This window comes from Rutidosis leptorrhynchoides, chromosome 4 (assembly GCF_046630445.1).
Source record: "Rutidosis leptorrhynchoides isolate AG116_Rl617_1_P2 chromosome 4, CSIRO_AGI_Rlap_v1, whole genome shotgun sequence".
Lineage (NCBI taxonomy): Eukaryota > Viridiplantae > Streptophyta > Magnoliopsida > Asterales > Asteraceae > Rutidosis > Rutidosis leptorrhynchoides.
This window is the reverse complement of record NC_092336.1, coordinates 613,214,981-613,241,853: the sequence shown is the minus strand read 5'-3', so window position 1 is coordinate 613,241,853 and position 26,873 is coordinate 613,214,981. Positions and strand designations below refer to the sequence as shown.

General features: G+C 32.9%; 1 protein-coding gene and 1 long non-coding RNA gene across 3 annotated transcripts in view; both read right to left on the bottom strand.

Annotated features, from left to right (window-relative positions):
• Positions 1–1,687: 1,687 nt before the first annotated feature.
• On the bottom strand, positions 1,688–4,917 carry LOC139904065 (uncharacterized). 2 transcript variants are annotated; one of them, XR_011778643.1, is made up of 6 exons: positions 4,753–4,917; positions 4,140–4,203; positions 3,981–4,057; positions 3,176–3,282; positions 2,882–3,083; positions 1,688–1,837 (listed from the first exon to the last, which is right to left on the bottom strand). It is a non-coding gene; the product is annotated as an uncharacterized lncRNA (long non-coding RNA). The 2 variants fall into 2 exon arrangements; XR_011778642.1 differs by having other exon boundaries at positions 3,176–4,057.
• A 766-nt stretch (positions 4,918–5,683) lies between these two features.
• The window catches only part of LOC139843029 (uncharacterized), a 28,399-nt gene continuing 7,209 nt past the window's right edge, over positions 5,684–26,873 (bottom strand). The window contains exons 2-8 of the mRNA XM_071833115.1: positions 8,122–8,184; positions 7,420–7,489; positions 7,229–7,309; positions 7,037–7,111; positions 6,609–6,941; positions 6,459–6,512; positions 5,684–5,707 (exon numbers count right to left, since the gene is read on the bottom strand). Coding sequence (XP_071689216.1) covers positions 6,897–6,941; positions 7,037–7,111; positions 7,229–7,309; positions 7,420–7,489; positions 8,122–8,184 — 334 coding nt within the window. The 3' untranslated portion in view covers positions 5,684–5,707; positions 6,459–6,512; positions 6,609–6,896. The remainder of the gene's footprint in view (positions 5,708–6,458; positions 6,513–6,608; positions 6,942–7,036; positions 7,112–7,228; positions 7,310–7,419; positions 7,490–8,121; positions 8,185–26,873) is intronic.

The window sequence follows — 26,873 nt, the reverse complement described above, 5'->3', positions numbered from 1 at the left end:
CTCCAGGAGGATGTTAACTTCCGAATGAAAATGGAGAGAAGCCGAGTCGACAAACAACTTGCCTTAAGGGAATACGACACCAATGCCGTTAACAGTCATGTTACCAACATTTACGACAATCTCGAATATCTCTACGAAAAGCAAAAAGGGAAGAACGAGCGATATGATAAGTTTATCAAAGAATCTCTCGACTCTCAAACCGAAAGGCTAGAGAAACTTGTGAAGGATAACATGGAAAAAGTGATGAAGCAGTTTGAGGACGAGAAGAAGAAATATGAAGACTATTTCAATCTTAATATTCTTTAGTTATTTTTCCTATTTTTCCATCACATATTTTAAGATGATGAAGAATTAAAAATGGAGTTCATTCCTCCTGTTTTAATGTCTAAAATGGTCAAAAGAGAGTAGTTTTCTCCGCTGAGGAGGTTAAGAAGGGCGGTAGTGCATTTTCTCTTCAATTATATGGGTATTTTATTGGAACTTCTATGGATTATAGGGTTGTTAATGCCCATCTAAGGAGAATGTGGCGGAGGTATGACCTTAAAGAAATCGTCAAAACAGCTGCAGGATTTTATTTATGCAATTTTAAAAATGAAAAGGGTATGAAGGAGGTTCTTGAGAGTGGTCCATGGTTAGTTAATAATGTTCCTTTTTTCGTGAATCAGTGGGAACCTAGGGTTTGGCTTGAAAAAATTGAACCTGAAAAAGTTCCAATTTGGATTTGCATTCACAATATACCCATTGAACTATGGAGTGGCAGAAGTATAGGTAAACTTGTTAGTGGTATTGGTAGGCCTATGTTGATGGACAAAGTTACTTCGTAGAGATGTTTGAGTAAAAGTGGAAGACTAGGTTTTGCTAGAGTTTTGACTGAAGTCAATGCAGCTGATGACCTTCCTAGCTTTGTCGAATTTTCCTATCATGTGATTGGTTCTTTTCCAGCCAAAGTGGGTAAACTTGAGGTGACTTATCAATGGAAACCGCCTTTATGCACTCATTGCAAAGTGTTTGGGCACTCTTTTAATACTTGTAAAATTAGGCCTAAAACAGAAGATGAAGTATCTGCACAAGTGTTAAAAGACGCTTTGAAAATCAACAATGATGGTGAAACAGTTGATTTAAATAACCAGTGTGTTGAGGACGGCTCTAAAGTTGTTGGTAAGAAAGGAAGGGTATTTCATAAGTTGAATTTTGATAATAATAATAAAAGTCAATGGCAGTCAACATAAGCAAAAGGTATCAAGCAAAATGCAGTTAAGAATAATTATGGTATTAAAGACAATATTGCTGGGGAGGAAACAGATTGGAATGTGGAGTCCCAGAAAAATCGAAATCATAATGTTTTAAGGAAAAGAGATAAAGGGAAGGGCATTAATGGTGAAGGTAATAATAAGACATATTCCAAAGATAGAATTAAAACAAACAATCCTTTTAATGTATTAGTAGATGATGAGGGTAATGGTGATTGATGTTAAGTTCGATAATACTGCTCCGAAATCAGGGTATTCTACATCTTGTTAGTCTCTTACTTTATATCTAGTATAGGTCCTTGAGTTTCGCTCAAATTAGTGTTACTCATGTTGTAATTCTCTTTGTATCATTTCCTTATCAATAAAATTATCTTGCTTTTCAAAAAAAAAAAAATGTAAACCATGATGAAAAAAATCATTTATACCTTCGATTCCATTTTCTGTAATTGATAAAGTAGCAGATGTACTTACTGTACCGGAATAAAGAAAACATGAACCCCAAAAAATATCATCATCTATATTCGAAGCAATTATTGACTGAAATACCCACAGTATGCTCTCTAGAGTACTCTGTATGATAGGCTATCCTGCAATTCAAATTTAACATAAAGTTATAAAAAATTGCATCATCCAAAAAAACCCACAAAATACCCCTTTTCAATATCCAAAACACCCGTTACGTTACAACTAGTTCTTTTTTTAGTTTATTTTATACTTCAAAGTTGAATCCCCACACTTATTTCCCTTTAATCTTCTACCTGATACGGAGACCTTCATAAAATAAAAGTAACAGTAATAATAATACAAAAAGTAAGAGTAATAATTATGAAACCTGAGGGGGTGATGAAGAGGTGGTGGTATCTTACATTCTTGAAGTTGAGCAGTAACAATGGTGAATGGTGGGTACGGATTCTTGATTTTCATCAGTTTGCAATGGATGGAGAGAAAGGTAGGTAGGTGGGTCGGGTCAAAGAATAAAGATGATCCATTCGTAAATTAGGGGTTTTGTTTGTTTGGGTGATTGTGATTATGGTGAAAAGATGAAGGGGAAATTAAATTAGGGATTCATTTGGTTGGGTGAGGAGAGATGACTGATTAATTAATTCTTGATTTTAACTTATTTATTTATTTATTTATTTATTTATAGCCACCCAACTCCTAGTTTAGCCTACAAGTTACCTAACGGTAACATTATTGTATCCGCGTAAAACTAAGTTATTCCTAAACACCTGACCCGCGTAAGAATTAAGCCATAAATAAATTTATCAACATAATTTTCGTAAATATTTAATTTTCGTTTCAACATTGTATTCACTCTGACATGGGTTATGGTAATTTTCTCTTAGTAAAATTACTTTGAGACTTCTCCATATATTAAAATGTTAGATTTATTAATTATTAAGTATTTAAATTTCCGCTTGTTTTGATTAGTTTAGTTCCGGTATAGGTTAGGCGATGCTCGGTATAGATAGTTGGTTGATATTCATTTTCTAGGTACGAGCCTCGCCAAGGTCCTTTTCCTGTTGAATTCGTTTTCTTTTCGAAAACGTTTTCTGCTTTAAGTTCTCGTTTTTTCGCCCCCCAAAAAAAAAAAAGTATTTAAATTTTCAAGGCGCACATAGTAAACGTACCACCCCCTGGCATAAGGATCATTTTCTATGCACTTCAAAAACAAAATGCCAAAATCAGCTCATTTCGAGGAACAGTTGTCAGTTTTATCTACCGTTGAATGTTTCGGGGCTTAACAAACACACAACAGTTGTCATTGATGAAAGCCTATCCTGATGAGCGATCGTATGTTGAGTTCTTCCCCAAATTTTCAGTTGAAATCATCTGCACACCAAAAAAATTACACGATAAATTTTCATCAATAAAACAAGTCGGGGTTGTGTCAAGCATAGTGTTCTATTTGTAGCAAAACATACCTGCATTGGGTTATATTTGAAATTGGAGAACTTTGGCTTGTGATACAGGGCTGGAAAATGAGATATCGGTTGGACAAGCACTCATCACGACCAAAATGTACGAATAACTGTTATTGGACAAGTAAGAACTTGACTGGATTAAAGGGCACCCGAAGGATATATATAACATACTAATCAGTTCAAAAATGTTCACTTAGGTTCAAGTTGAGATAACCCCCTGGAACACCTTCGTGGCCCATTTTGAATACTCATTACAATGACATCTGGACCTGCGGTGGAACGGTATTGTGGAATCGGACTATTTCAAGGATGACTGTTTTCCAAACAATTGGGATGCAAATCCGGGCAACAGGCAGGTTGGGCGGGTCATAATTAGTAAACTCTTGTACGAGTAGCTGTTTTTTCTTAAAAATAAATAAAAAATTTAATTCACCCATTTGACCTGATGGATAGATATATCACGTAGCATTACAGCACAGACCCAATAACCCATTTCACAAAAGTATCGGCAAAAAGTTCGAAATACTAACCTGGATAACATTTGGAAAACTTTATATATACTATGTGAGTTTTAGTATGGAGGGCATCCATATGTTTCTCATTAACATTCCTATTATAAAATCGATGCTAAACTGCTCTAACGCCTTCACAAAAGTTTACTATAGATTAAATATAGCTACAAACAGAAACAAAAAGGAAACTAGATCTTTAAAAACGGTCACACAAAGTCAGAATCTGAAATGTGAACAAAAAACGAAATTAAACCAATTGCAGAAACCGTAAAATAAGCGCCAAAAAATCTTACACTGGCCAGCTTTTTTCAAACTTTCCTTTTGGAGAAGGCACACCCCGTAATTGTTCAAATCATAGCTAAAATCTAACCTGAAAAAGATAATTACAAATTACAGAGTATAAATTTAACATAGTTGTTCCTCACATAGTAAGATAGTAATAAAAATAGCACCTGTTGAACCAGTCACTAGAATTATATGCGTAATGATCTACAGACTTAGACCGTAGTATCTCATCTATAAAATCGAGAAAAGGAAAACGTTGCAATTAATAGTTAAAGAAAATTTATCATATGAATGGGAGTGCAAGGAAAAATAATGTAATGAGACATATCATGGTACTTTGCATCATATGACCCATAAGATCAAAAAGGAACCCATCAATCTGTAACACATCCACGTAATAGGCAGTTAAATCAGTTATATATATAGTTCAGAGAATACTAATGTCAGAATCAAGATTGACTAAAACAGTCTGAGAACCTATAAAAATAACTGAAAAGGCGTGACATGAAGGTGCTATCAAATAGATAACAAATTCGACTCATTTACTTATAAATTCGACTCATTTACTTATATTATTCTTCACATGTTAGTTACCCATAACTAGCTTTTCTTGAAAATTGGCAAAAAAAATGTCGGCAGCTTTATTCAACCCAAGACCAATTTTATTCAACTTTCAACCCAAGACCAAGACCTGTTTTAACCCGTTAATCAACCCCGCCCATCTTGTCACACCTGATACAAAAGTATTTGAGTTTCCAAGGCACAAACTGTAAAACGTACCCTCTGGCATATGGATCATTTGCTATACACTTTTGTATCTGCATAGACGAAAGTAGGATTAACATACCAAAGTAACTCTTTTCAGGGAACAGTAGTCAGTTTCATCTATTCTTGAATGTTTCGAGGCTTAACAAACACAAGCCGATGATGGATCTCATATTTTAAGTTCTAAACTAAAATTTCAGTTGACATCATCTGCGCACCTAAAAAATAACAAGAAAATTTTTATATCAATAGAGCAAATAAAAGCAAAGGAGGTGTCAAAGCATGGTGTTTTATTTGAAGCAATGTGCAATCGGAGAACTTTGCCTTGGTATATAGGGCTTGATTGAACAACGTTTGAAAACGACCACGATGGATGAACAGCTGTTACAATGACCCGGGCCTTTAAAAAACAGGAACAAAAATATAAAGTCACAATGTGAAAACAAAAATATATATATAACATATATGGGCTCGGTCTTATAAAGGATGTAAAATACCTTCAAACTAATAATATCAAAGAGCGAGCAGACACATAGGTGATATTTGTTTTTGTTATAGAAGACCCCTTTAATCGAACCACCCTTCTTGTCTCATCCAATATAAAAGTATTTAAATTTCTAAGGCACACACAGTAAACGTACCCTCTGGCGTATTAATCATTTACTATGGTCGGTGCAGTGAGAGATTTGTGGAACAATTGTACTTAACTTGCCTATTGTCATCACTTTGAAAAATGAAATCCTGAAACTTAGAGCAAATTAGAGTTTTACAAGGAACAATTAAAAGAATTATATGAGGCCTATATAATGGCAAACCTGAAATCACTTATATGTATAGTTCAGAAATTACTAATGTCGGAATAATCATATACATCGGAGACTTCTCCTCTAACAAATCATCCCATTTATGAGATTTTATAGCATCAGAATCAAGATTGACTAAAAAGGTTCGCAACCCATCACCTGAGAACCTGTAAAAATAACAGTGCATGACAGAAAAAGCGAGACATAAAGGTGCTATTGAATAGGTGACAAATTTGACTCATTTACATATAAATGGGTCCATCTGGGTTGTGTTTATCAGTGACTTAGAGTACTATGTGATTTTACTGTTTTAATATACTTCATCACATGTATGTTAGTTACTAATAACTGGCTTTTTAAAAAAATGGGCAAGAGAAAATGTCAGCAGATTTATTCAACCTGGCCTGGCCCGTTTAACTTGTGCCACAAATAACCAATTTCAACCCAAGACCTGTTTTGACCCGAAACTCAAACCGCCCATGTTGTCACATCTGATACAAAAGTATTTGAATTTCCAAGGCACAAACCGTCTGTGGCATATGGATCATTTGCTGTACACTTTTCTATCTGCATAGTGCTGTGATGTTCGACGGGCACGACAAATAATCAGTTTTATTTACTCTTGATTGTTAATATCTTTACTAAAATTTCCGTTGACATCATCTGTGCACCCAAAAGATAACAATATAGATTTTATATCAAAAAAACAAATAAAAGCAAAGGTGGTGTCAAAGCATGGTGTTTTATTTGTAGCAAGGTTCAATTGGAGATTTTTGCCTTGGAATACAGGGCTTGAGATTTAACAAGCATTGATAACGACCACAATTTACGAATAGCTGTTATACGACATGTAAGAACTTGAATTTGCCTAATTGGCGCCCGAAGGATATAACATACTAATGAGTTCAGAAATATTACCTATAAGGGCCATGTTAAGGTAACCCTGGAACAAATTCGTGGACATCTTCTATACTAATTACAAAAATAGGAACAAAAAGCTAAAGTCAGAATGTGAAAACAAAAACATAGATAATATACGGGCTCGGTTTTATAAAGAAAGTAAAATACCTTCACTAATATTTGAGATAGTTAATCAGCGAAAAGGCAATCAGAGTGCAAATAGACAGATATGAAGAGAAACAAAGAGTAGTCGAATATGTTTTGACAATACAACAAAATCCTACTGTTTCCACTGGCTGTGAAGCATACGCAGCGGGAGGTCCACAATAAGTTGAAATATCTGATCCTTTAACCTATAAACCAAAGATAAAAGACGCACAACTACGCTATAATTTGAGATGATAGAAATGAGTATTGTACATCTTAACCTTCACAATTGTGTAAGAACAAACTCCTTTAAGTAAGCAGCCTAACCAACCAAAAAATTTGAACTTGTAAAGACTGGATAAGAAAGCATATCAAGATATACAAATATAATCATCTGGAAAAATAAATTCTTTTATTTTGTTACATTAATTAAAGAAAGGGTACTTCACCTTAATATGACCCTTGGGTAAAGCTAGCATATGTGCTGCTGTATCAGCCCCAGTATCAAGGTCATTACTTTTTGGCTGTAAAAGTTACCACTGAAGAGGGTCAAATCTTATTTTTAAAACACTAAAACACAACACGGTGATTGGATAATTCAAATTCACATAGAAGAAATAAAAATGTTACATTCGCATTACTTGCAAAGATAATCCTGTGAAGAAACCACCATTTATGGCATCTTGAATTTGATCATTAAAGCTGAATACAAATACTTCAAACTAAAGTAGAAGTTAATATTTAATTAACTGACGATGGTAATAGAATGTGTAATACAAAGTTAAAACCATTCAAATATAAATGCAAATCTTGGAGTTTTTGGTCATATTACCTTATTGTATCTGAAAATATGTAATATTACATTTTCAAGAAGCCTCTGACCGACTCTTAAATCATAGTATCTGTTTGTGGTGAAGTGTCAATTATTATAATTATTATTATTTTTTATTGTATTGTATGTATGTATGTTAAAACAAGATTCTTGATCCAATTAGATGTAAACCATGATGAACAAAATCATCATTTATACAATTATACCTTCAATTCCGCTTTTGTGTAGTTGATAAGAAGTAGCAGATGTTCTGTACTGGAATAAAGAACACATGAACATTGAACCCCCAAAGATATCATCATCCACATTCGAATCAATTATTGACTATCCTGCAACTCAAATTAAACATAAAAATATAAAATTTTCATTAACTATATTTACTTTTTTTTTTTTTAAAGTAAGAGTAAATGATAATTGTGAAACCTGATGGGGTGATGAAGTGGAGGTATTTAACATTCTTGAAGTTGAGCAGTAACAATGGTGGATTCGGATTCTTGATTTTGCAGTTTGATATGGAGAGAAAGGTAGGTGGGTCGGGTCAAAGATGATCCACTCGGAAGGGTTTTGTTTGGGTGATTATGGTGATGAACGGGAAATTAGGGTTTTATTTGGTGATTATGGTGGGAGGAACAAGTTAGGGATTTGGGTGAGGAGAGATGATAGATTGATTTGATTCTTGAATTCCACATATATTTATTATACCCAACTCCTGATTTAAGAGTAGCCTCCAAGTTACTAACGGTCACATTTGTATCCGCGTAAAAACTAAAGCCATTGATAAATTAAAATTAAAATTAAAATTAAAATTAAAATTAAAATTATTAACATAACCCGAGTATAAACTAAGCCATAAATAAAATTACTAACATAACCCACCCGCGTAAAACCTTTATTTTCGTTTCGACATTGTGTTTAATCTAACATGGGTTTTGGTAAATTTCTCTTATTAAATTACTTTGAGACTTCTCCAAATATTAAATGTTGTTTTTGTTATAATTTTAGGAGTTCATAACTACCTTTAATAATGTAGTCTCTAATTAGAGAATAATAGAAAGAAAAGAAAGAGAGAGAGAATATATGTATATGAAAATATATATTCAAAGGTGCATCTTCTGCAAACTACATCTTCATATATTTATAGTACAACATAAGTTACTGTGCAATTCGGTGGAAAATTTATAGCCACAAAATTGGCAGACATATTTGACTTTCATAACACTCCTCCTTGGATGACAATTTTAGTTCATTATAGAGCAACTAGTACTGTCTCGTTAAAAACTTTGCTAAAGAAAAATCCAGTGGGATAAAAACTTTAGTCAAAGGAAAAAGAGTGCAGTATAGAGTTGACTCCCCCTCAAGTAGACATCGCAGAGTCATCACATCTTTTGAACTTGCTTCATGCTAATATTGTGAACGTATGTTCTGAAAACAGCGGTTGACAGTGCTTTGGTATAAAGATCGGCAGAGTTGTTGATTGAACGTATCTCATTTTAATCTGGTTGTCTTTTACGAGATCTTGAGTATATGACAAGAATATGAGGTTTTCATCTGAAACTGTATCATCTAAATCTTTTATGTACAAGTTTAGCCCCTGTGATTTGTCTACAGTCTCCTTCATGGTTTGCTCAAAACCTTTGTTTCAATTCCTTTTCCCTTTTAGTCTTTTCTGAGCCTTACCAACATACCATTATTTTCCATCAAACTTATGACCGTTAAGACCGTCTATGGCTTTGGCGCCTCGTCAGCATTTATATTTTGTTCTGTCACTTTTGATACTCTTCTTTCATTTGTATTATGCAAGCTGCATTATCTTCATATATAGTTGTTGGTCTTTTATAGCGTTCTAGTCCACAAGAATCAATAATGATTTGTGTCATTGATCTCAACCAAACACATTTTCGAGTAGTTTCATATAATGCAATCACTTCGTCATGATTTGATGATGTTGCAACAAGTGTTTGTTTTAAGAACGTCATGATTTTGTGGTACCTCCATTTAGGAATACATATCGAGTTTGAGATTTATCTTTATGAGGATTTGATGAATGATGATAGTTAAAGCTAAGGGGTATAAAATACTATTAATTTTTAGCAGGAAATACTATTAAATACGATACAATTTTACACAAGATATTTATTTATTTAGAGAATGGATATACTTAAACCTTGCTACAACACTTATAGGCAGTGTACCTAATCGTACAGTAGTGTAGTTTTTAGTAAGTCCGGTTCGTTCCACAGGGAAAATCTTTAAACAAAGCTTAACGCTATATTAGTTTACTTTTATAAAAATACAAATATATATATAAGTAATATTATTATTATAAAGGGGGGTTTTTACCGGTTAATGACCGGTTTGTCGATTTTAAAACTTTAGTCGCAGTTAAAACCAAATGTAAAATAATAAATAAATACAAGACTTAATTTAAAGCGTAAAGTAAATAACGATAATGAAATTGCGAATAATAAAAGTGCGATAAAATAAACTTGCGATAATTAAAAAGTACGATAATTAAAAGTGCAATTAAATATAATAACAATAAATAAAAGTGCTATAATTAGAAGTGCAATTAAATATAAAATAAAGGAAATAAAATATGAAATAAAAGAATTATGCTTATTTAAACTTCCGTAATCATGATGTTTGACGTGTTGATTTTAGTTTTATGCCCATGGGTTAATTGTCCTTTGTCCTGGATTATTTAATATGTCCATACGGATTTGTCCATAATAGTCCATCAGTCATAAATATAAAGAGCGAAAGCCTTCGTCAAATTATTCTTATTCCCGAAGTCAAATATTCCAACTAATTGGGGATTCGAATTGTAACAAGGTTTTAATACTTTGTTTAATGAATACACCAGGTTATCGACTGCGTGTAAACCAAGGTTTTACTACTTTGTTAACAATTACACCAATTACCCTTGAATGTAATTCACCCCTGTTTCAACAAGTCTATTAACTATTAATCCAGTTCCGTGTCCGGTAAAATGAATAATTATTGGTATTTATAGATATCCCGCCCACCGTACCCAGTCAAGCGTATGTGGTTATATATAAATACGTCAAATTATAAGTTTGTATATTAAATTAACAAGGTATTGTTTAGTTAATATAAAACCCATTAGTAGCCCATAGTCTAATTTCCACAAATGTCGTTCTTTTATCCAAACCCCAATTATGGTACAAAGCCCAATTACCCAATTTTAGTAATTAGCCCAACATCATGATTACTTCAGATTAAATAAGCATAATAATAACTTAGCTACGAGACATTAAATTACAAAGGTTGAACATAACTTACAATGATTAAAAATAGCGTAGCGTTACACGGACAGAATTTCGACTTACACCCTTACAACTTTCGCTAACATACCCTTATTATTAGGATTAAAATTAAAATTAAAATTAAAATTAAAATATAAATATAAATATAAATATATACGTTTAGATAGATGGATGGATATATATTATGTTTTTTTGCGATCAGAATTCGTTTGCTTTTATAGGGAGTTTCAGTTTTTGGGGCTCCGCGACTTGCGGCAACTTTTGCCTTCAAACTCCGCGAGTCGCGGAGTTTGTAATTACAGCTCACTCCATTTTGGCTCTTTGTTTACCGACGGTTTATTTTATAAATATAATATATATATATAATTAATATAATTAATTATATATTATATTATATTTATATACATAGTTAACTTGTAATTTTTAGTCCGTTGCGTCGAGCGTTGAGAGTTGACTCTGGTCCCGGTTCCGGATTTTCGAACGTCCTTGCGTACAATTTAATATCTTGTACTTTGCGTTTTGAATCTTGTACTCTTGTAATTTCGAGACGTTTCTTATCAATAATTGGAACCTCTTTGATTGTCTTTTGTACTTTTGAGCTTTTTGGTCGTTTGCGTCTTCAATTCGTCGAATCTGTCTTTTGTCTTCACCTTTTATTATTTAAACGAATATCACTTTGTAAATAGAACAATTGCAACTAAAAGCCTGTCTTTCTTGAGGAATAATGCTATGAAATATATGTTCGTTTTTAGCATTATCAAATATTCCCACACTTGAGCGTTGCTTGTCCTCAAGCAATATCGTCTTGAAATACTAGAATCACTTCTTTATTCTTCACACTTTGTACATCAGTGATTTCTATACGGCGGTATAAACAATGGTAGTAACGATATGGTTTGCAGTCCCACATGACTATAAAAATTTAGATCCATTAAGGAAATTGGATCTTTATGAAAATATTTGATCTTTTGAAAATTAAATCTAGTTTTTACCCTAGATAAGTTTTCCGGAATAACCCTTCACCGGTGTTTGCAAAATATTTTTGTGGGTTTTGTGGGTTTCAGATTTGAAAATTTTAGCTCAAAACTTATGGTTTTGTGTCACCCACTTGCTAACCTTGTATTTGGAAAGCAACACGTCCAGTTTACTTGTCCCGTATATTACCTTTCGGTAAACTACCGTCCGGTTGTAAAGGAAAGCGTTGAACAAGCAACTGTTAAGGCAATGTCCCCTGACATGCTTTTAATTATGGTCTATAACGTGTCAGACGCAATTACTATCCTTGGTAGGAGCAATAGTAAAACTCACCCTTATAATTTGTAGGTTTGGCACAAGGTCCTGTCTTTGACCACTATGCAACCACCGTTCTTACGGTTGACACCCGATTTGGTTCAGGTGACCTAATGAATTCCAGGTGAATTCCTAGGATTTTACGTTCAATGGTAATGAACGCATTGAAAATGGATTTTTAGAAAACAAATCGGTTTGTAATTTTGATCAAAATATTTTCTCGTTCAGGCTCGAGTTTAGATATCATTGAATTCCATGAGTTTGTAATTCTCAATCTTTAAGGTCAATCTCAAGGATTGAGTAATATCAGGCTTAAAAGCTGATTTTTGATCTTTTAAGGAGATTATCCTTTCTGGGGATCTGATTCATTAGTCTTATCCAGCTAATTTGCATGGTGCCCCCCCATTGTACGAGATAAATCTTTCTCATGGTTAGGATAAATCTGACCACTTGGCGACCCTGTTTAATGCCGAGGTCCGTGGATTTCCTGCTGATTTTAGTGATGACTTTTCTAGGTTTTTCGTCAACCTACAGTTGGTCTGGACGACAACTTCCTGACCTAAATCAAGAAGCGCGTTTCTTTTTCGGAAGACTTTACTTCCTTTTAATGATGGAATTGATTCATCGTGTAGATCCATCTCTTCTTTTCTTTCATCGGGTAAAACAGTTTAGTTTAGTCCAAAGCAAAAGTATTTTCAGTTATTTGTACAAAAATATGTGACATATGTTTTGAATAACTTGGAGAATTTTTCCACACTTGGCTTTTATTTTTCTTTTTATTGTCCTCTATTCCATTTTAAATGAATTTTAACATTTTGGTTTATTTATCAATTTATGTCCTTTCCGAGGTAACAATAATTTCGGTGTTAAAACCTAGTTTTATCGTTCATAAATATGTATAAACATGATTTTGAGTTCATTTAATTGAAAATTTTGAAAAATTTTACTAGAATTGGGTAGTCAGTATATAAGACTAGGGCTGTTCTTTATTATCAGAGAGCACTAGATTCTAATACAACTACTGCTTTACTAGTATTTTTAATGGTAACCCAGTGTTTAAGATAAAAATTTTAAAATCCGAAAGAATTTAACCCCTTCCCACACTTAAGATCTTGCAATGCCCTCATTTGCAAGAAATCAGTAACAATTTAAATTATTGAGGGTGATTTGTGTGAAAATGATTAAATTTTACCAAAGTTTCCAAGCATATTTGTGTTTGTTTGCTGAATGATAAATGGTGCACATCATTTGTTCATTCCGTCTTGTTGTTATTTCACATATATTTTGCATCTTGTCGTCAAAATTAGTTGCTTTTGCTGAACTTAATGCCAGTCTTTGAAAATGCGTTGTTTTACCCTGTTGTGTACATAAGATAAACTGCATACATATATACATATTTTTGAAGTTTGGTATATTACCCCACATTCAAAAATTATTAAAATCTAAGAATAAAAGTTAGAAAATTATAAAAACTATTACAATATTAAATAAGTATTAAACGTATCAACATTACAAATAATAAAATATAAAAAAAACTAAGTAGACTAGGGATGATACTGATACCAGTAGGGGTTCCATGCATAACCATAGGTGCTATAAAATGCTTCGGCTGGGTTATACGTAGGATACGGTGGTTGAATCTCTATAGACCAGGGAGGGAATATGGGCTTTGGAGTAGGAATATAGTTTCTACCTATATGTTGGCAATAAGCTATGATTTGGTTTTGATGAACTTGCCAATCTTCAAATGCTCTATGTCTAGCATTTTCGTACTCCTGTGAAGCTATAAACCTTTGCATTTCTTGCATTTCATTTCCCCCTCCTACATTACCTTGCTGTTGGTTTCTCTCAACCTGTGGATGTCTACCATGGTATTGTACTGCGGCGTTATTTCGCCTCTTCAAAACTTTCGCACCATGGTATACATTTAAACCTATTGTATCGCGGGGTTCTGGTTCTTCGACTAATAATCCCCCCCGACTTATATCCACACCGAGATATTCAGCAATCAAAGTAATAAATATACCACCTCCTATTATGCTATGCGGTCTCATCCCCCTAACCATAGCTGATAAATAATAACCCACACAATAAGGTATACTTACAGCGCTTTGTGGGTCTCGAATACACATGTGGTAAAACAAATCCTGTTCATTTACCTTTTCCTTGTTCTTACCTCTTTGTGTAATCGAATTAGCTAAAAACCTATGAATTACTCTTAATTCAGCTCTATCTATATCCAAATAAGCGTAATTTCTCCCTTTGAATCGGTGATGGCTTGTCATTTGACTCCATACACCATGTGTATCAAAATTTTCATCTATCTTTCTACCATTTAGTATCAACCCTCTACAATCGGCAGATGCTAACTCCTCGGCGTATATATACGTAAAGTCTGAGCCATGTCTAGTAAAGACATGTGGCGCATCGAACCTCCTAACAAAAATCTAATAAAAGATCGATCGGTTAAACTAGCTACCCGATCGTTTAATTCTATACTACATAACAATTCTTCACACCATACTTTATATACAGGTCTACGCATGGTGAATAAACGTACCCAGTCGTTAAAAGTAGAATTACCATACCTCTGTGCAAGTAATTCCCTAATTGGCCCGGCCAATTCTACAGCTTCTAATAGTCCCCATTCTATGACCCTAGGTACCTCAACAACTTTAGAATGAAGAGTATGCAAACCCCTTTGGTATTTTGGATAATCTATCCAAAGTCTGTCAAATCTCAGGTTCGGGTGCAAATCTTCCAAGTGCATATCAGAAAATGTCATGACTGGATGAGGTATATCTTGTTTGTAGTAGTTATCCACCTCCTGTTGTTCCGCATTCTCAGCAGGAGCATTGCGAGCTTGGGATGAAGATTCACCCCTTTCAGTCTGCAAAACACATCAAACACAATTTTTGTGCATCCAAATATGCATTAGTGTCAGCAAAATCATCAATCAAAATAATTATAATGACATGATCAATTTATATCAAACTTAAGCTCATTTTCATATTTTCATCAAATCTACACTTTTTTAAATAAGCATATACGAAAATGTTCGCCAAGTTCATAAGCATTCAACTCAAATAACATGTCAAAATAATCATCACTAGCAATTAAACAAGTTTCAAATGGCATTATCTCTCAAAAATCAAGTTCATGAATTTTTAGACTTGAAAAAGTCCACTTTAATTCTCAAAATCATGTTTAGGCTCAAAGTTTGGATCATTTAACTACCTAAACATGTTACACTACTTAATTTAGCAACAATTCATGACAAAAATCGGCCATAACCTGTTTATATCAAAAAGCTCCAAATTTGCTCAAGAACACAAACCCTAGATTACTCAAAATTTGAAGTTTAAGGCTTCTAATCATGTTAAATAGCATCAATCTAGGTTATACAAGCATAATACATAAACAATTTAAGCATAATTACACTAAAAAGCATCAAAATCAAATTGGGTATAAAATTGCTCAAGAACACTAATTTTCGGATTAAATGGTGTTTAGGTGTAGAAATTTACCGTTTTTCTTGAGTAATTCTTTGATAGCATCCTTCTCAACATGATTTTAGTAAAAGATTTGATGATTAACGGTCAAAAATTGTGAATTTGGGAGTGTTTTTCGGGTTTTTGCGGGTTTTATCGCAGTGTTTTGTGTGTTGTGGTGTTCAACTGAGCAGTTTTTTTTGCGTTTTATTTTTTCTCTGTATTTCGGTCCCTTCGCGAGTTGCGGTGTTTGAACCTTCAAACTCCGCGAGTTGCGGAGTTTTTTTTTTTTTTTTTTTAACATCTTATACTAATTAAAATAATTAAGTAATTAATTTTAAAATTTTGTTTCCCTTGTTATTTAGGATGAGGTCGTTTCGGATCGATGTCCTAGTCCGTCCCTCGACAAAATTTTAAAATTTATCTTTTTCAAGCGATTGTTTTAAAAGCTTAGATTTTTTTAGTTTTTTTAATGTTTTTGGTATACTTTAATTCAATAAGATTAAAATAATGATAATAAAAGTTCTCGTCCCTCCCTCGGGTAAAGCAATTTCGGTTCAACGACCTTGTCTTCAACTTACGACGAATTTTAAAAATCATATTTTTAACTTAATAAGATAAAGTAAATTTTTGTTTTTAAATTCACACAATTTAAATATAAAATTCAAAATTAATATTAAAAATTCACACCAAACTTACAATTTAAAATGCATAAAAATAAAATTCATATTTTAAAAATTAAAAATTCACACCAAACTTAATTTAAAAATTCATATTATAAATTCACACCAAACTTATATTAATTTTTCAAATATTTACAATTTTAAATATATTGTTTTTACAAAGTTTACAATATTAATTTAAGATTTATATATTAATTTTAAAAACATGGTAAAAATAAAATTAAAAATCTTTTTGGCTTTTTATCCCACTTTAATCAATCAAATATTATCTAAAATATGCGCCCCTCTTTTCGGTAAAGTAATTTCGGTTCCAAGACCTAATTTAACTCATGACGAATTTTTGAAATATTTTGGGTTGATTGATTAAAGATATTTATACCTTAAGAATAAACGTTAAATTTCGCAGTGATGTAATAAATTTTTGAATGATATCAATAATTTCGGTCGCCAAACCTAATTTTATTCAATACCAATTTAATACTTTATAGCGAACAAATTAGCGTTTATTATCAAAAGGTTAAAATAAAAATAAAAAAATAAAAACTGTACAAACATACATGTGAAATAAATTTCTTAGTTATATGATCTATCTCATTCATAAGATAGTCGGTTTAATTGGTTTTCCATGGCTACATAGGCGTAACCTCGAGCATTCAGTGTTTTTTCTTCTAAACATATGAACGGTCCGTCTCTGCATAAAGTAACAAATTCGGTGTTTGACTAGGTTTGATTATTTGAACATTTACCTTCATGTGACCATTTTCTGCATTTGTGACATCTTTCTAGGTGTCGTGCTCTTCTTTTCGCTGCGGATTTTGATTTTCCTTTACCAAATTGTAACTTATTATCTTCGCATCTGGATTCTTTTCTAACTCCGTTCAATCTTTCTCTGATTACTGATACTATTTCACTCGGAAGTGTGTCATTATTACGTTTAGTGATCAAAGCGTGTAGCATTAGACCATGGTTTAGTTCACAGGCAGTCTTCATTTCCTAAAAAAATAAAAATTCAGAATGGGGGGAGAAGACTAGTTCTTTAGGGTCTGCTAGGGAAAGACCGTTCGGGTTCCATTTTCGAGAACTACACGAAAACAGACAATCTAATTCTAACAGAAATACATAAACCCCCTATACTTAGTTAGCTGTGGTATCGAAATTGTGATTAACTTCATTGTCTTCTTCCATCGGACCATGTATGTAATGTTTAACTCTGTGAACATTAACTTTAAATTCAATCCCATTTGAATTTATTAATTCTATCGTTCCGTATGGGAAAACTCTTTTGACTATGAATGGTCCAGACCATCTTGATTTCAATTTTCCAGGAAATAGCTTGAATCGTGAATTGAAAAGAAGAACTCTGTCTCCTTCTTTAAATTCTTTTGAACTTCTGATTCTTTTATCATGCCATTTCTTCGTTCTTTCTTTATAGATTAACGAATTTTCGTACGCTTCATGTCTTAATTCTTCTAATTCGTTTAGTTGACTTAATCGTAGACGTCCGGCTTCATGTAAATCAAGATTACATGTTTTCAAAGCCCAAAATGCTTTGTGTTCAATTTCTACTGGAAGATGACATGCTTTTTCATAAACAAGTCTAAAAGGTGTGGTTCCAATTGGAGTTTTGTAGGCTGTTCTAAAAGCCCAGAGTGCATCCTCCAATTTAATGGACCATTCCTTCGGATTTGATCCTACGGTTTTCTCTAGAATACGTTTTAAAGCTCGGTTGGTATTTTCAACTTGTCCACTTGTTTGTGGATGATATGCGGTGGAGATTTTATGAGTTACTCCATATCTTTTAAGAACTTTCTCAAGTTGATTATTACAGAAATGAGTACCCCGATCACTTATTAAAGCTTTCGGTGTTCCAAACCTTGCAAAAAGACGTTTTAAAAAGTTGACTACAACTCGTGCATCGTTAGTTGGGAGAGCTTGTGCTTCCGCCCATTTAGATACATAATCAATGGCTACGAGTATATATAGATTATTATGAGATTTTGGAAATAGACCCATAAAGTCAATACCCCAAATGTCAAATACTTCACATACTTGGATGACATTTTGTGGCATTTCATCACGTTGACTTATTTTTCCGGCCCTTTGACAAGCATCACAGGATTTGCAAAGAAGGTGTGCGTCTTTGTAAATTGTAGGCCAATAGAATCCAGCATCATAAACTTTTCTTGCTGTTAGTTGAGGCCCATAATGCCCTCCTGTTGGTCCTGTGTGACAATGGTTTAAAATTTTACTAGCTTCATCTCCAAATACACATCGGCGTATTATTCCATCGGGACATCTTTTAAACAGATGTGGATCTTCCCAAAAATAGTGTTTTATATCACTGAAGAATTTCTTTCGTTTTTGGTACGATAATCCTTTTTCAAGGAATCCACATACTAAATAGTTTGCATAGTCTGCAAACCATGAGATTTTATTATAATCTATCTTCAATAGATATTCATCAGGAAAGTTGTCTTGTATGGCCGATTCATTTAAAACTTCTAATTCGGGATTTTCAAGACGAGAAAGATGATCATCGGCGAGATTTTCTGCTCCTTTTTTATCTCGAATTTTAATATCAAACTCTTGTAAGAGTAAGATCCAACGGATTAATCTTGGTTTAGCATCTTGTTTTGAAAATAGGTATCTAAGAGCAGAATGGTCGGTATAGACCACCGTTTTTGCTAGAACGAGATATGATCGAAATTTATCAAAAGCAAAGAAAATAGCAAGGAGTTCTTTTTCAGTAGTTGTATAGTTCGTTTGTGCTCCTTGTAACGTCTTACTAGCATAATATATAGGTTGAAATCATTTTTCAATCCTTTGTCCTAAAACGGCTCCCATTGCAAAATCACTTGCATCGCACATTAGTTCAAATGGTAGATTCCAATTTGGTGTTATCATGATCGGCGCATTAGTGAGTTTCTCTTTAAGAATATTAAAAGATTTGATACACTCATCTGAAAAGATGAATGGAGCATCCTTTTCTAGGAGTTTATTAATAGGAGTGGCAATTTTAGAAAAATCTTTTATGAAACGTCGGTAAAAACCGGCATGCCCTAGAAAACTCCTAACTCCTCTAACATTGGTGGGATGTGGAAGTTTAGCAATTACATCTACTTTAGCTCTATCCACTTCAATTCCTTCTTTTGAAATTTTATGACCAAGAACGATGCCTTCTTTAACCATAAAATGGCATTTCTCCCAATCAAGAACTAGATTTGATTATTCGCATCTAATAAGCATTCGTTCCAGATTAACTAGACATGATTCAAATGTATCACCGAAGACTGAAAAGTCATCCATGAAAACTTCCATGCATTCTTCTATCATGTCGTGAAAAATCGCCATCATACACCTTTGAAAGGTTGCAGGGGCGTTACAAAGTCCAAATGGCATGCGTTTGTAAGCAAAAGTACCATAAGGGCACGTGAATGTGGTTTTCTCTTGATCTTCGGGTGCTATTGGAATTTGAAAATATCCGAAAAATCCATCTAGAAAACAATAGTAACTATTTTCGGCTAATCTTTCCAACATTTGATCTATGAAAGGTAAGGGAAAGTGATCTTTTCTGGTGGCGTCATTTAATTTTCTATAATCAATACACACACGCCATCCTGTTACAGTCCTAGTAGGAATAAACTCATTTTTCTCATTTGTAATGACAGTCATGCCACCTTTCTTAGGCACGCATTGAACTGGGCTTACCCATGGACTATCAGAGATTGGATAAATTAGACCTGCATCTAGCAGTTTAATAATCTCTTTCTTAACTACATCTTGCATATTAGGATTTAGTCTTCGTTGGCGTTGCACATACGTTTTATGACCTTCTTCCATAAGGATTTTATGTGTGCAATACGAAGGACTTACTCCTTTAATATCATGAATCTTCCATGCAATGGCTGGTTTATGAGCTTTCAACACAGAAATGAGTTGTGATTTCTCATTTTCAGTAAGAGAAGACGATATTATTACAGGTAATTCAGATTCACCATGTAAATAAGCGTATTCCAAATGGTTTGGAAGTTGCTTTAACTCTAATTTCGGAGGTTCTTCTATCGATGATTTGTATCGATATCTGTCTTCTTCTTTTAGCATTTGAATTTCTTCTGTTGTTGGTTCATATCCATTAGCTATAAGTGTAGCTAACATTTCAGCTTCATCAATTGGTTCATTACCTTCTCCTAAAGAACATTCTCCTGTTCCTTGTAATTCTGGAAATTCTTCTAATAATTCTGCATGTGCATCTATAGTTTGAATATAATAACATGTATCATCTGCAGATTGTGGTTGTTGCATTGCTCTATCAACTGAAAAGGTAACACTCTCGTCCTCTATACTTAGGGTCAATTTCTTACCGAACACATCTATCATTGCTTTAGCCGTATTTAAGAATGGTCTTCCTAATATGAGAGGAACTTGAGAATCTTCTTCCATGTCCAGAACAACAAAATCTACAGGAAATACTAAAGTACCAACTTTAACTAGCATGTTCTCCATTATCCCTCTAGGATATTTTATTGATCTATCGGCTAGTTGTATGCTTATTCTGGTTTGTTTCAATTCTCCAAGGTCTAGTTTAGCGTATAGTGAATACGGCATTAGATTTATACTAGCACCTAAGTCTGCCAATGCTTCTATTGAACTAAGACTACCCAGAAAACATGGAATTGTGAAACTTCCTGGATCAGATAATTTTTCTGGTATCTTATTCAACAGCACTGCTGAACAATTAGCATTCATGGTAACAGCCGAGAGTTCTTCCATTTTCTTTCTATTTGAGATTAGATCTTTCAAGAATTTAGCATATCTAGGCATTCCTGAAATCACATCAATGAAAGGAAGATTTACATTTATCTTTTTAAACATATCCAAGAATTTGGATTGCTCGGCTTCAAGTTTCTCTTTCTTCATTTTACTCGGGTAAGGAAGTGGTGGTTGGTATGGTTTAACATAAGGTTTAGCCTTAACTGTGTTATCTTCATTAACCTTTTCAACTACCGGTTCTTTTTCCTTATCTTGATCAGGTTGTGGTTCTTGTGGAGTAGGAATAGCTTCATCAGAAGTTACAAGTATTTCAGGTGGTTTAAGTGTTGTACCACTTCTTGTGGTAATGGCTTTAGCTGTTTCATTCCGGGGGTTAGCATTTGTATCACTAGGTAGACTTCCCGGTTTTCTTTCACCTATTAACCTTGCTAGGTTACTTACTTCTTGTTCCAGATTTTGAATAGAAGCTTGTTGATTTCTAAATGCTTGAGCATTTTGTTCATTAGTTTGTTTCTGAGATGTGAAAAACTGCGTTTGAGTTTCAACTAGCTTCGTCATCATATCTTCTAAATTCGGCTTTTTATCATCGGTTTGTTGTGGTGGTTTGTTTTGAAAATTAGGTCTTTGCTGATTGTAATTATTATTGGATACTTGTTGATTGCTAGGACCTTGTTGGTTGTTGTATGGAATATTTCTGTTATAGTTCTGGTTTTGATTGTAAATAGGTCTTGGCGGTTGATAATTATTCTGATAATTATTTCCAGGCCTTTGGTTTATGTATGAAATGTTCTCTCTTTGTTCCATTGTTAGTTCAATACTGAGACAATCTTTTGTCAAATGTGGTCCTCCACACTGCTCACAACTAATTCGTATTGAGTGAATATCTTTAGTCATCTTTTCCATTCGTCTCTCAACAGCATTTATCTTTGCGGAAATGGAATCTAAGTCATGGCTAGAATCGGCTCTAGCTGCTTTAGATGATCTAACGATATCTTTTTCTTGGTGCCACTCATGTGAGTGGGAAGCAGTGTTATCAATAATTTTGTAAGCATCAGTTTTGATTTTCTTCATAATAGAACCACCAGCTGCTATATCTATGTCTTTCCTTGTAGTGATGTCGCATCTTTGGTAGAATATTTGTACTATTTGACAGGTGTCTAAACCATGTTGCGGACATCCTCTTAATAATTTTCCAAATCTTGTCCACGCCTCATATAGAGTTTCATTTGGCTTCTGTGTAAACGTAACAATTTCTGCTTGAAGTCTTACGGCTTTAGATACCGGAAAGAATTGTTTAAGAAATTTTTCAACTAAAACATCCCATGTATCAATCGCCCCTTCAGGTAACGATTCCAACCAATCTTTGGCTTCTCCCTTTAAAGTCCAGGGAAATAACATGAGATATATCTGTTCATCCTCCACTTCTCGGATTTTAAATAGTGTGCAGATCCTATTAAAGGTACGAAGATGTTCATTTGGATCTTCCTTCGGCGCACCACTAAATTGGCATTGATTAGTCACCATGTGTAGAATTTGTCCTTTGATTTCATAATCTGGCGCATTAATGTCTGGATGAGTAATTGCGTGACCTTGGCCAGTGCGTTTAGCTCTCATTCGGTCTTCCATACTTAAAGGTTCCAGATTCTCCATAATTGAATTTGTTGAATCGGAATCACTAGAGGATTCTGATTTAATGGTTCGTTCCTCAACAATCTCTGTTTGAATGATTGGTGGTTCCGGATGAAAATTTAGTGGTTCAGGATCTATGAATCGTTCCTGAATATTCTCCGGATTCTCAATTGTGAGGTCGGGTTCAAAAAATGGATTATCGGAAATTTGAACTGGAGTACTTGGTCGACTGGATGACGATTCTAAAGAAAAATCAACGGCGGTAATATTTGCTAAATGTCTTGATCTAGTTACAGGTGGTGAACGTACAAAAGGTGGTGAACGTCTTGCTCGGTGCATTCACTGAATATCCTATTAGTTTTTTTAAAAAGGAAAGAAAAATTATAATAAGTTATCCATTCAATAGACTTTTCTGATTTTGCCCACATTTCGAATAGCCAAAAGATGCAGCAGAGGGGCAGGATTCATTTGGTCTCAATATAATTGAGGACTGTTTGGCTCCAATAATCCGGTCCACGTACAAATCCAACTATTACTACGAACCAGAAAATTTTGATGTCTATCAATTTAACCACTTAAAATAAATTTTCGTAATTTTAAGAAATTTAGATAAGAAGTAGAAAAAATTCTAAGTCCTAAAAACTAGAATGACGAGAAATAAGAAAGAAAAAGGTCGGAAAAAGGTCGAAAAAGAAAAATGGTTGAAAAATAAAAGGTGACGGAAAAATAAAAGAAACTTATAAAACTTAAAAACACTTGACTAACCTATCCTTATTACTACAACTAACTTAAAATTATAATCGCAAATTGAGATTACTAATTGGAATGATAATTGATACATAGGTAAAAGTCGTCTAAAAATATTAAAGCTTACAAGAAAAACTATATCCCAAATGGAAATAACTTAAAAAGAAACTAAAACTTAAAAAGGCTTCGCAAAATTCTAAAGTACCTAAATCTTAGTCTAAAGAAAAAGCACTTAAGGAATTCTACGGCAAAGCCTAAAAATCTAGAAGTAAAAATAACTATGGCAAAAACTAAGTTTAAAACTAAATATGAGCTAAAAATACAAATATTACGCTAAAACGATTAAAAAGGGACAAAATATAAAAATAAACAAAAAGTTGTAAAAATTACAATTTTTATAAAAATATTATTTTTATATTATTTATTTTATAAAATTATTAATTTTACAATTTAATTAACTAAATAAACTAAATATACAAAATAATAATAAAAACTAAAAACTAATTAAAAACTATAAACCTAATTAGGGTTTTAATTAAAAATTAATAATAATAATTACTCCGTAATAAATGCTGATTAGGGTTCTGTCAGGCGCGTCAGAGAGAACTCCGCGAGTTGCGGTATTCTAAGCAGCAAACTCCGCGAGTCGCGGGGTTCCAATTTTCAACTCAGGTACAGTTTAAAATTTGACGCGTTTTTTTTTATATTTTTTTTCTGTTTTCTGTTTTAAAATCTAAAATATTTATATAATAAAAAAACTTATATTTTTATAAAATAAAAATAAAGAAACTTTATAAAACTTAAATATTTAATAAAATCTTAAAAATATATAAATTTTTGTTTTTCTTTTTATATTTTCGAATAATTAAAAACGTATTTTTACAAAAGTGAATTTTAATAAAAGTAAACTAAAAAAAAAATCTTTTTTTTTAAATATTTAGCGTTGCGCTTTCGGCGTTTAAGACTTTCCCCGGCAGCGGCGCCAAAAATACTTGATAGTTAAAGCTAAGGGGTATAAAATACTATTAATTTTTAGCAGGAAATACTATTAAATACGATACAATTTTACACAAGATATTTATTTATTTAGAGAATGGATATACTTAAACCTTGCTACAACACTTATAGGCAGTGTACCTAATCGTACAGTAGTGTAGTTTTTAGTAAGTCCAGTTCGTTCCACAGGGAAAATCTTTAAACAAAGCTTAACGCTATATTAGTTTACTTTTATAAAAATACAAATATATATATAAGTAATATTATTATTATAAAGGGGGGTTTTTACCGTTTAATGACCGGTTTGTCGATTTTAAAACTTTAGTCGCAGTTAAAACCAAATGTAAAATAATAAATAAATACAAGACTTAATTTAAAGCGTAAAGTAAATAACGATAATGAAATTGCGAATAATAAAAGTGCGATAAAATAAACTTGCGATAATTAAAAAGTACGATAATTAAAAGTGCAATTAAATATAATAACAATAAATAAAAGTGCTATAATTAGAAGTGCAATTAAATATAAAATAAAGGAAATAAAATATGAAATAAAAGAATTATGCTTATTTAAACTTCCGTAATCATGATGTTTGACGTGTTGATTTTAGTTTTATGCCCATGGGTTAATTGTCCTTTGTCCTGGATTATTTAATATGTCCATACGGATTTATCCATAATAGTCCATCAGTCATAAATATAAAGAGCGAAAGCCTTCGTCAAATTATTCTTATTCCCGAAGTCAAATATTCCAACTAATTGGGGATTCGAATTGTAACAAGGTTTTAATACTTTGTTTAATGAATACACCAGGTTATCGACTGCGTGTAAACCAAGGTTTTACTACTTTGTTAACAATTACACCAATTACCCTTGAATGTAATTCACCCCTGTTTCAACAAGTCTATTAACTATTAATCCAATTCCGTGTCCGGTAAAATGAATAATTATTGGTATTTATAGATATCCCGCCCACCGTACCCAGTCAAGCGTATGTGGTTATATATAAATACGTCGAATTATAAGTTTGTATATTAAATTAACAAGGTATTGTTTAGTTAATATAAAACCCATTAATAGCCCATAGTCTAATTTCCACAAGTGTCGTTCTTTTATCCAAACCCCAATTATGGTACAAAGCCCAATTACCCAATTTTAGTAATTAGCCCAACATCATGATTACTTCAGATTAAATAAGCATAATAATAACTTAGCTACGAGACATTAAATTACAAAGGTTGAACATAACTTACAATGATTAAAAATAGCGTAGCGTTACACGGACAGAATTTCGACTTACACCCTTACAACTTTCGCTAACATACCCTTATTATTAGGATTAAAATTAAAATTAAAATTAAAATTAAAATATAAATATAAATATATACGTTTAGATAGATGGATGGATATATATTATGTTTTTTTGCGATCAGAATTCGTTTGCTTTTATAGGGAGTTTCAGTTTTTGGGGCTCCGCGACTTGCGGCAACTTTTGCCTTCAAACTCCGCGAGTCGCGGAGTTTGTAATTACAGCTCACTCCATTTTGGCTCTTTGTTTACCGACGGTTTGTTTTATAAATATAATATATATATAATTAATATAATTAATTATATATTATATTATATTTATATACATAGTTAACTTGTAATTTTTAGTCCGTTGCGTCGAGCGTTGAGAGTTGACTCTGGTCCCGGTTCCGGATTTTTGAACGTCCTTGCGTACAATTTAATATTTTGTACTTTGCGTTTTGAATCTTGTACTCTTGTAATTTCGAGACGTTTCTTATCAATAATTGGAACCTCTTTGATTGTCTTTTGTACTTTTGAGCTTTTTGGTCGTTTGCGTCTTCAATTCGTCGAATCTGTCTTTTGTCTTCACATTTTATTATTTAAACGAATATCACTTTGTAAATAGAACAATTGCAACTAAAAGCTTGTCTTTCTTGAGGAATAATGCTATGAAATATATGTTCGTTTTTAGCATTATCAAATGACCTGCATATACATAATCAACCAAATCTTGTTTTGAAGTGTTAGAATAAAATAATTTTAAATCAGCAGTTCCTCAAGGGTATCAAAATATCTGCTTGATCCCATTTCAATGTCTTTTTGTAGAGGTTGAGCTGAACCTTATCAACAAATTAACTGCAAAAGAAATGTCAGGTCTTGTACAATTTGTAAAATATATAATAACCCCAATTGCACTAAGATATGGAACTTCTGATCCATAAAGATCTTCATGATCTCCACGGGGATGAAATGTATCAGTGTCAATATTGAGTGATATATCAACCAATGGTTTTGTCTTTAAAAATGTTTTCAAATCTTTTCGGTATAGTTTGTTTGATATACAATTAAACCATTAGGCATATTCTCAATTTGCAATCCAAGGGAATACTTGGTTTTTTTTTTCAAGATCTTTCATTTAATTTTTTTTTTTAGAAGTTGAATGATTTCATAGATCTCTTTATTTGTTCATATGATGTTATGATCATTGACATAAACAACTTACAATCACATATCCGGACATTGTTTTCTTAATAAGAACACATGTTCAAATAA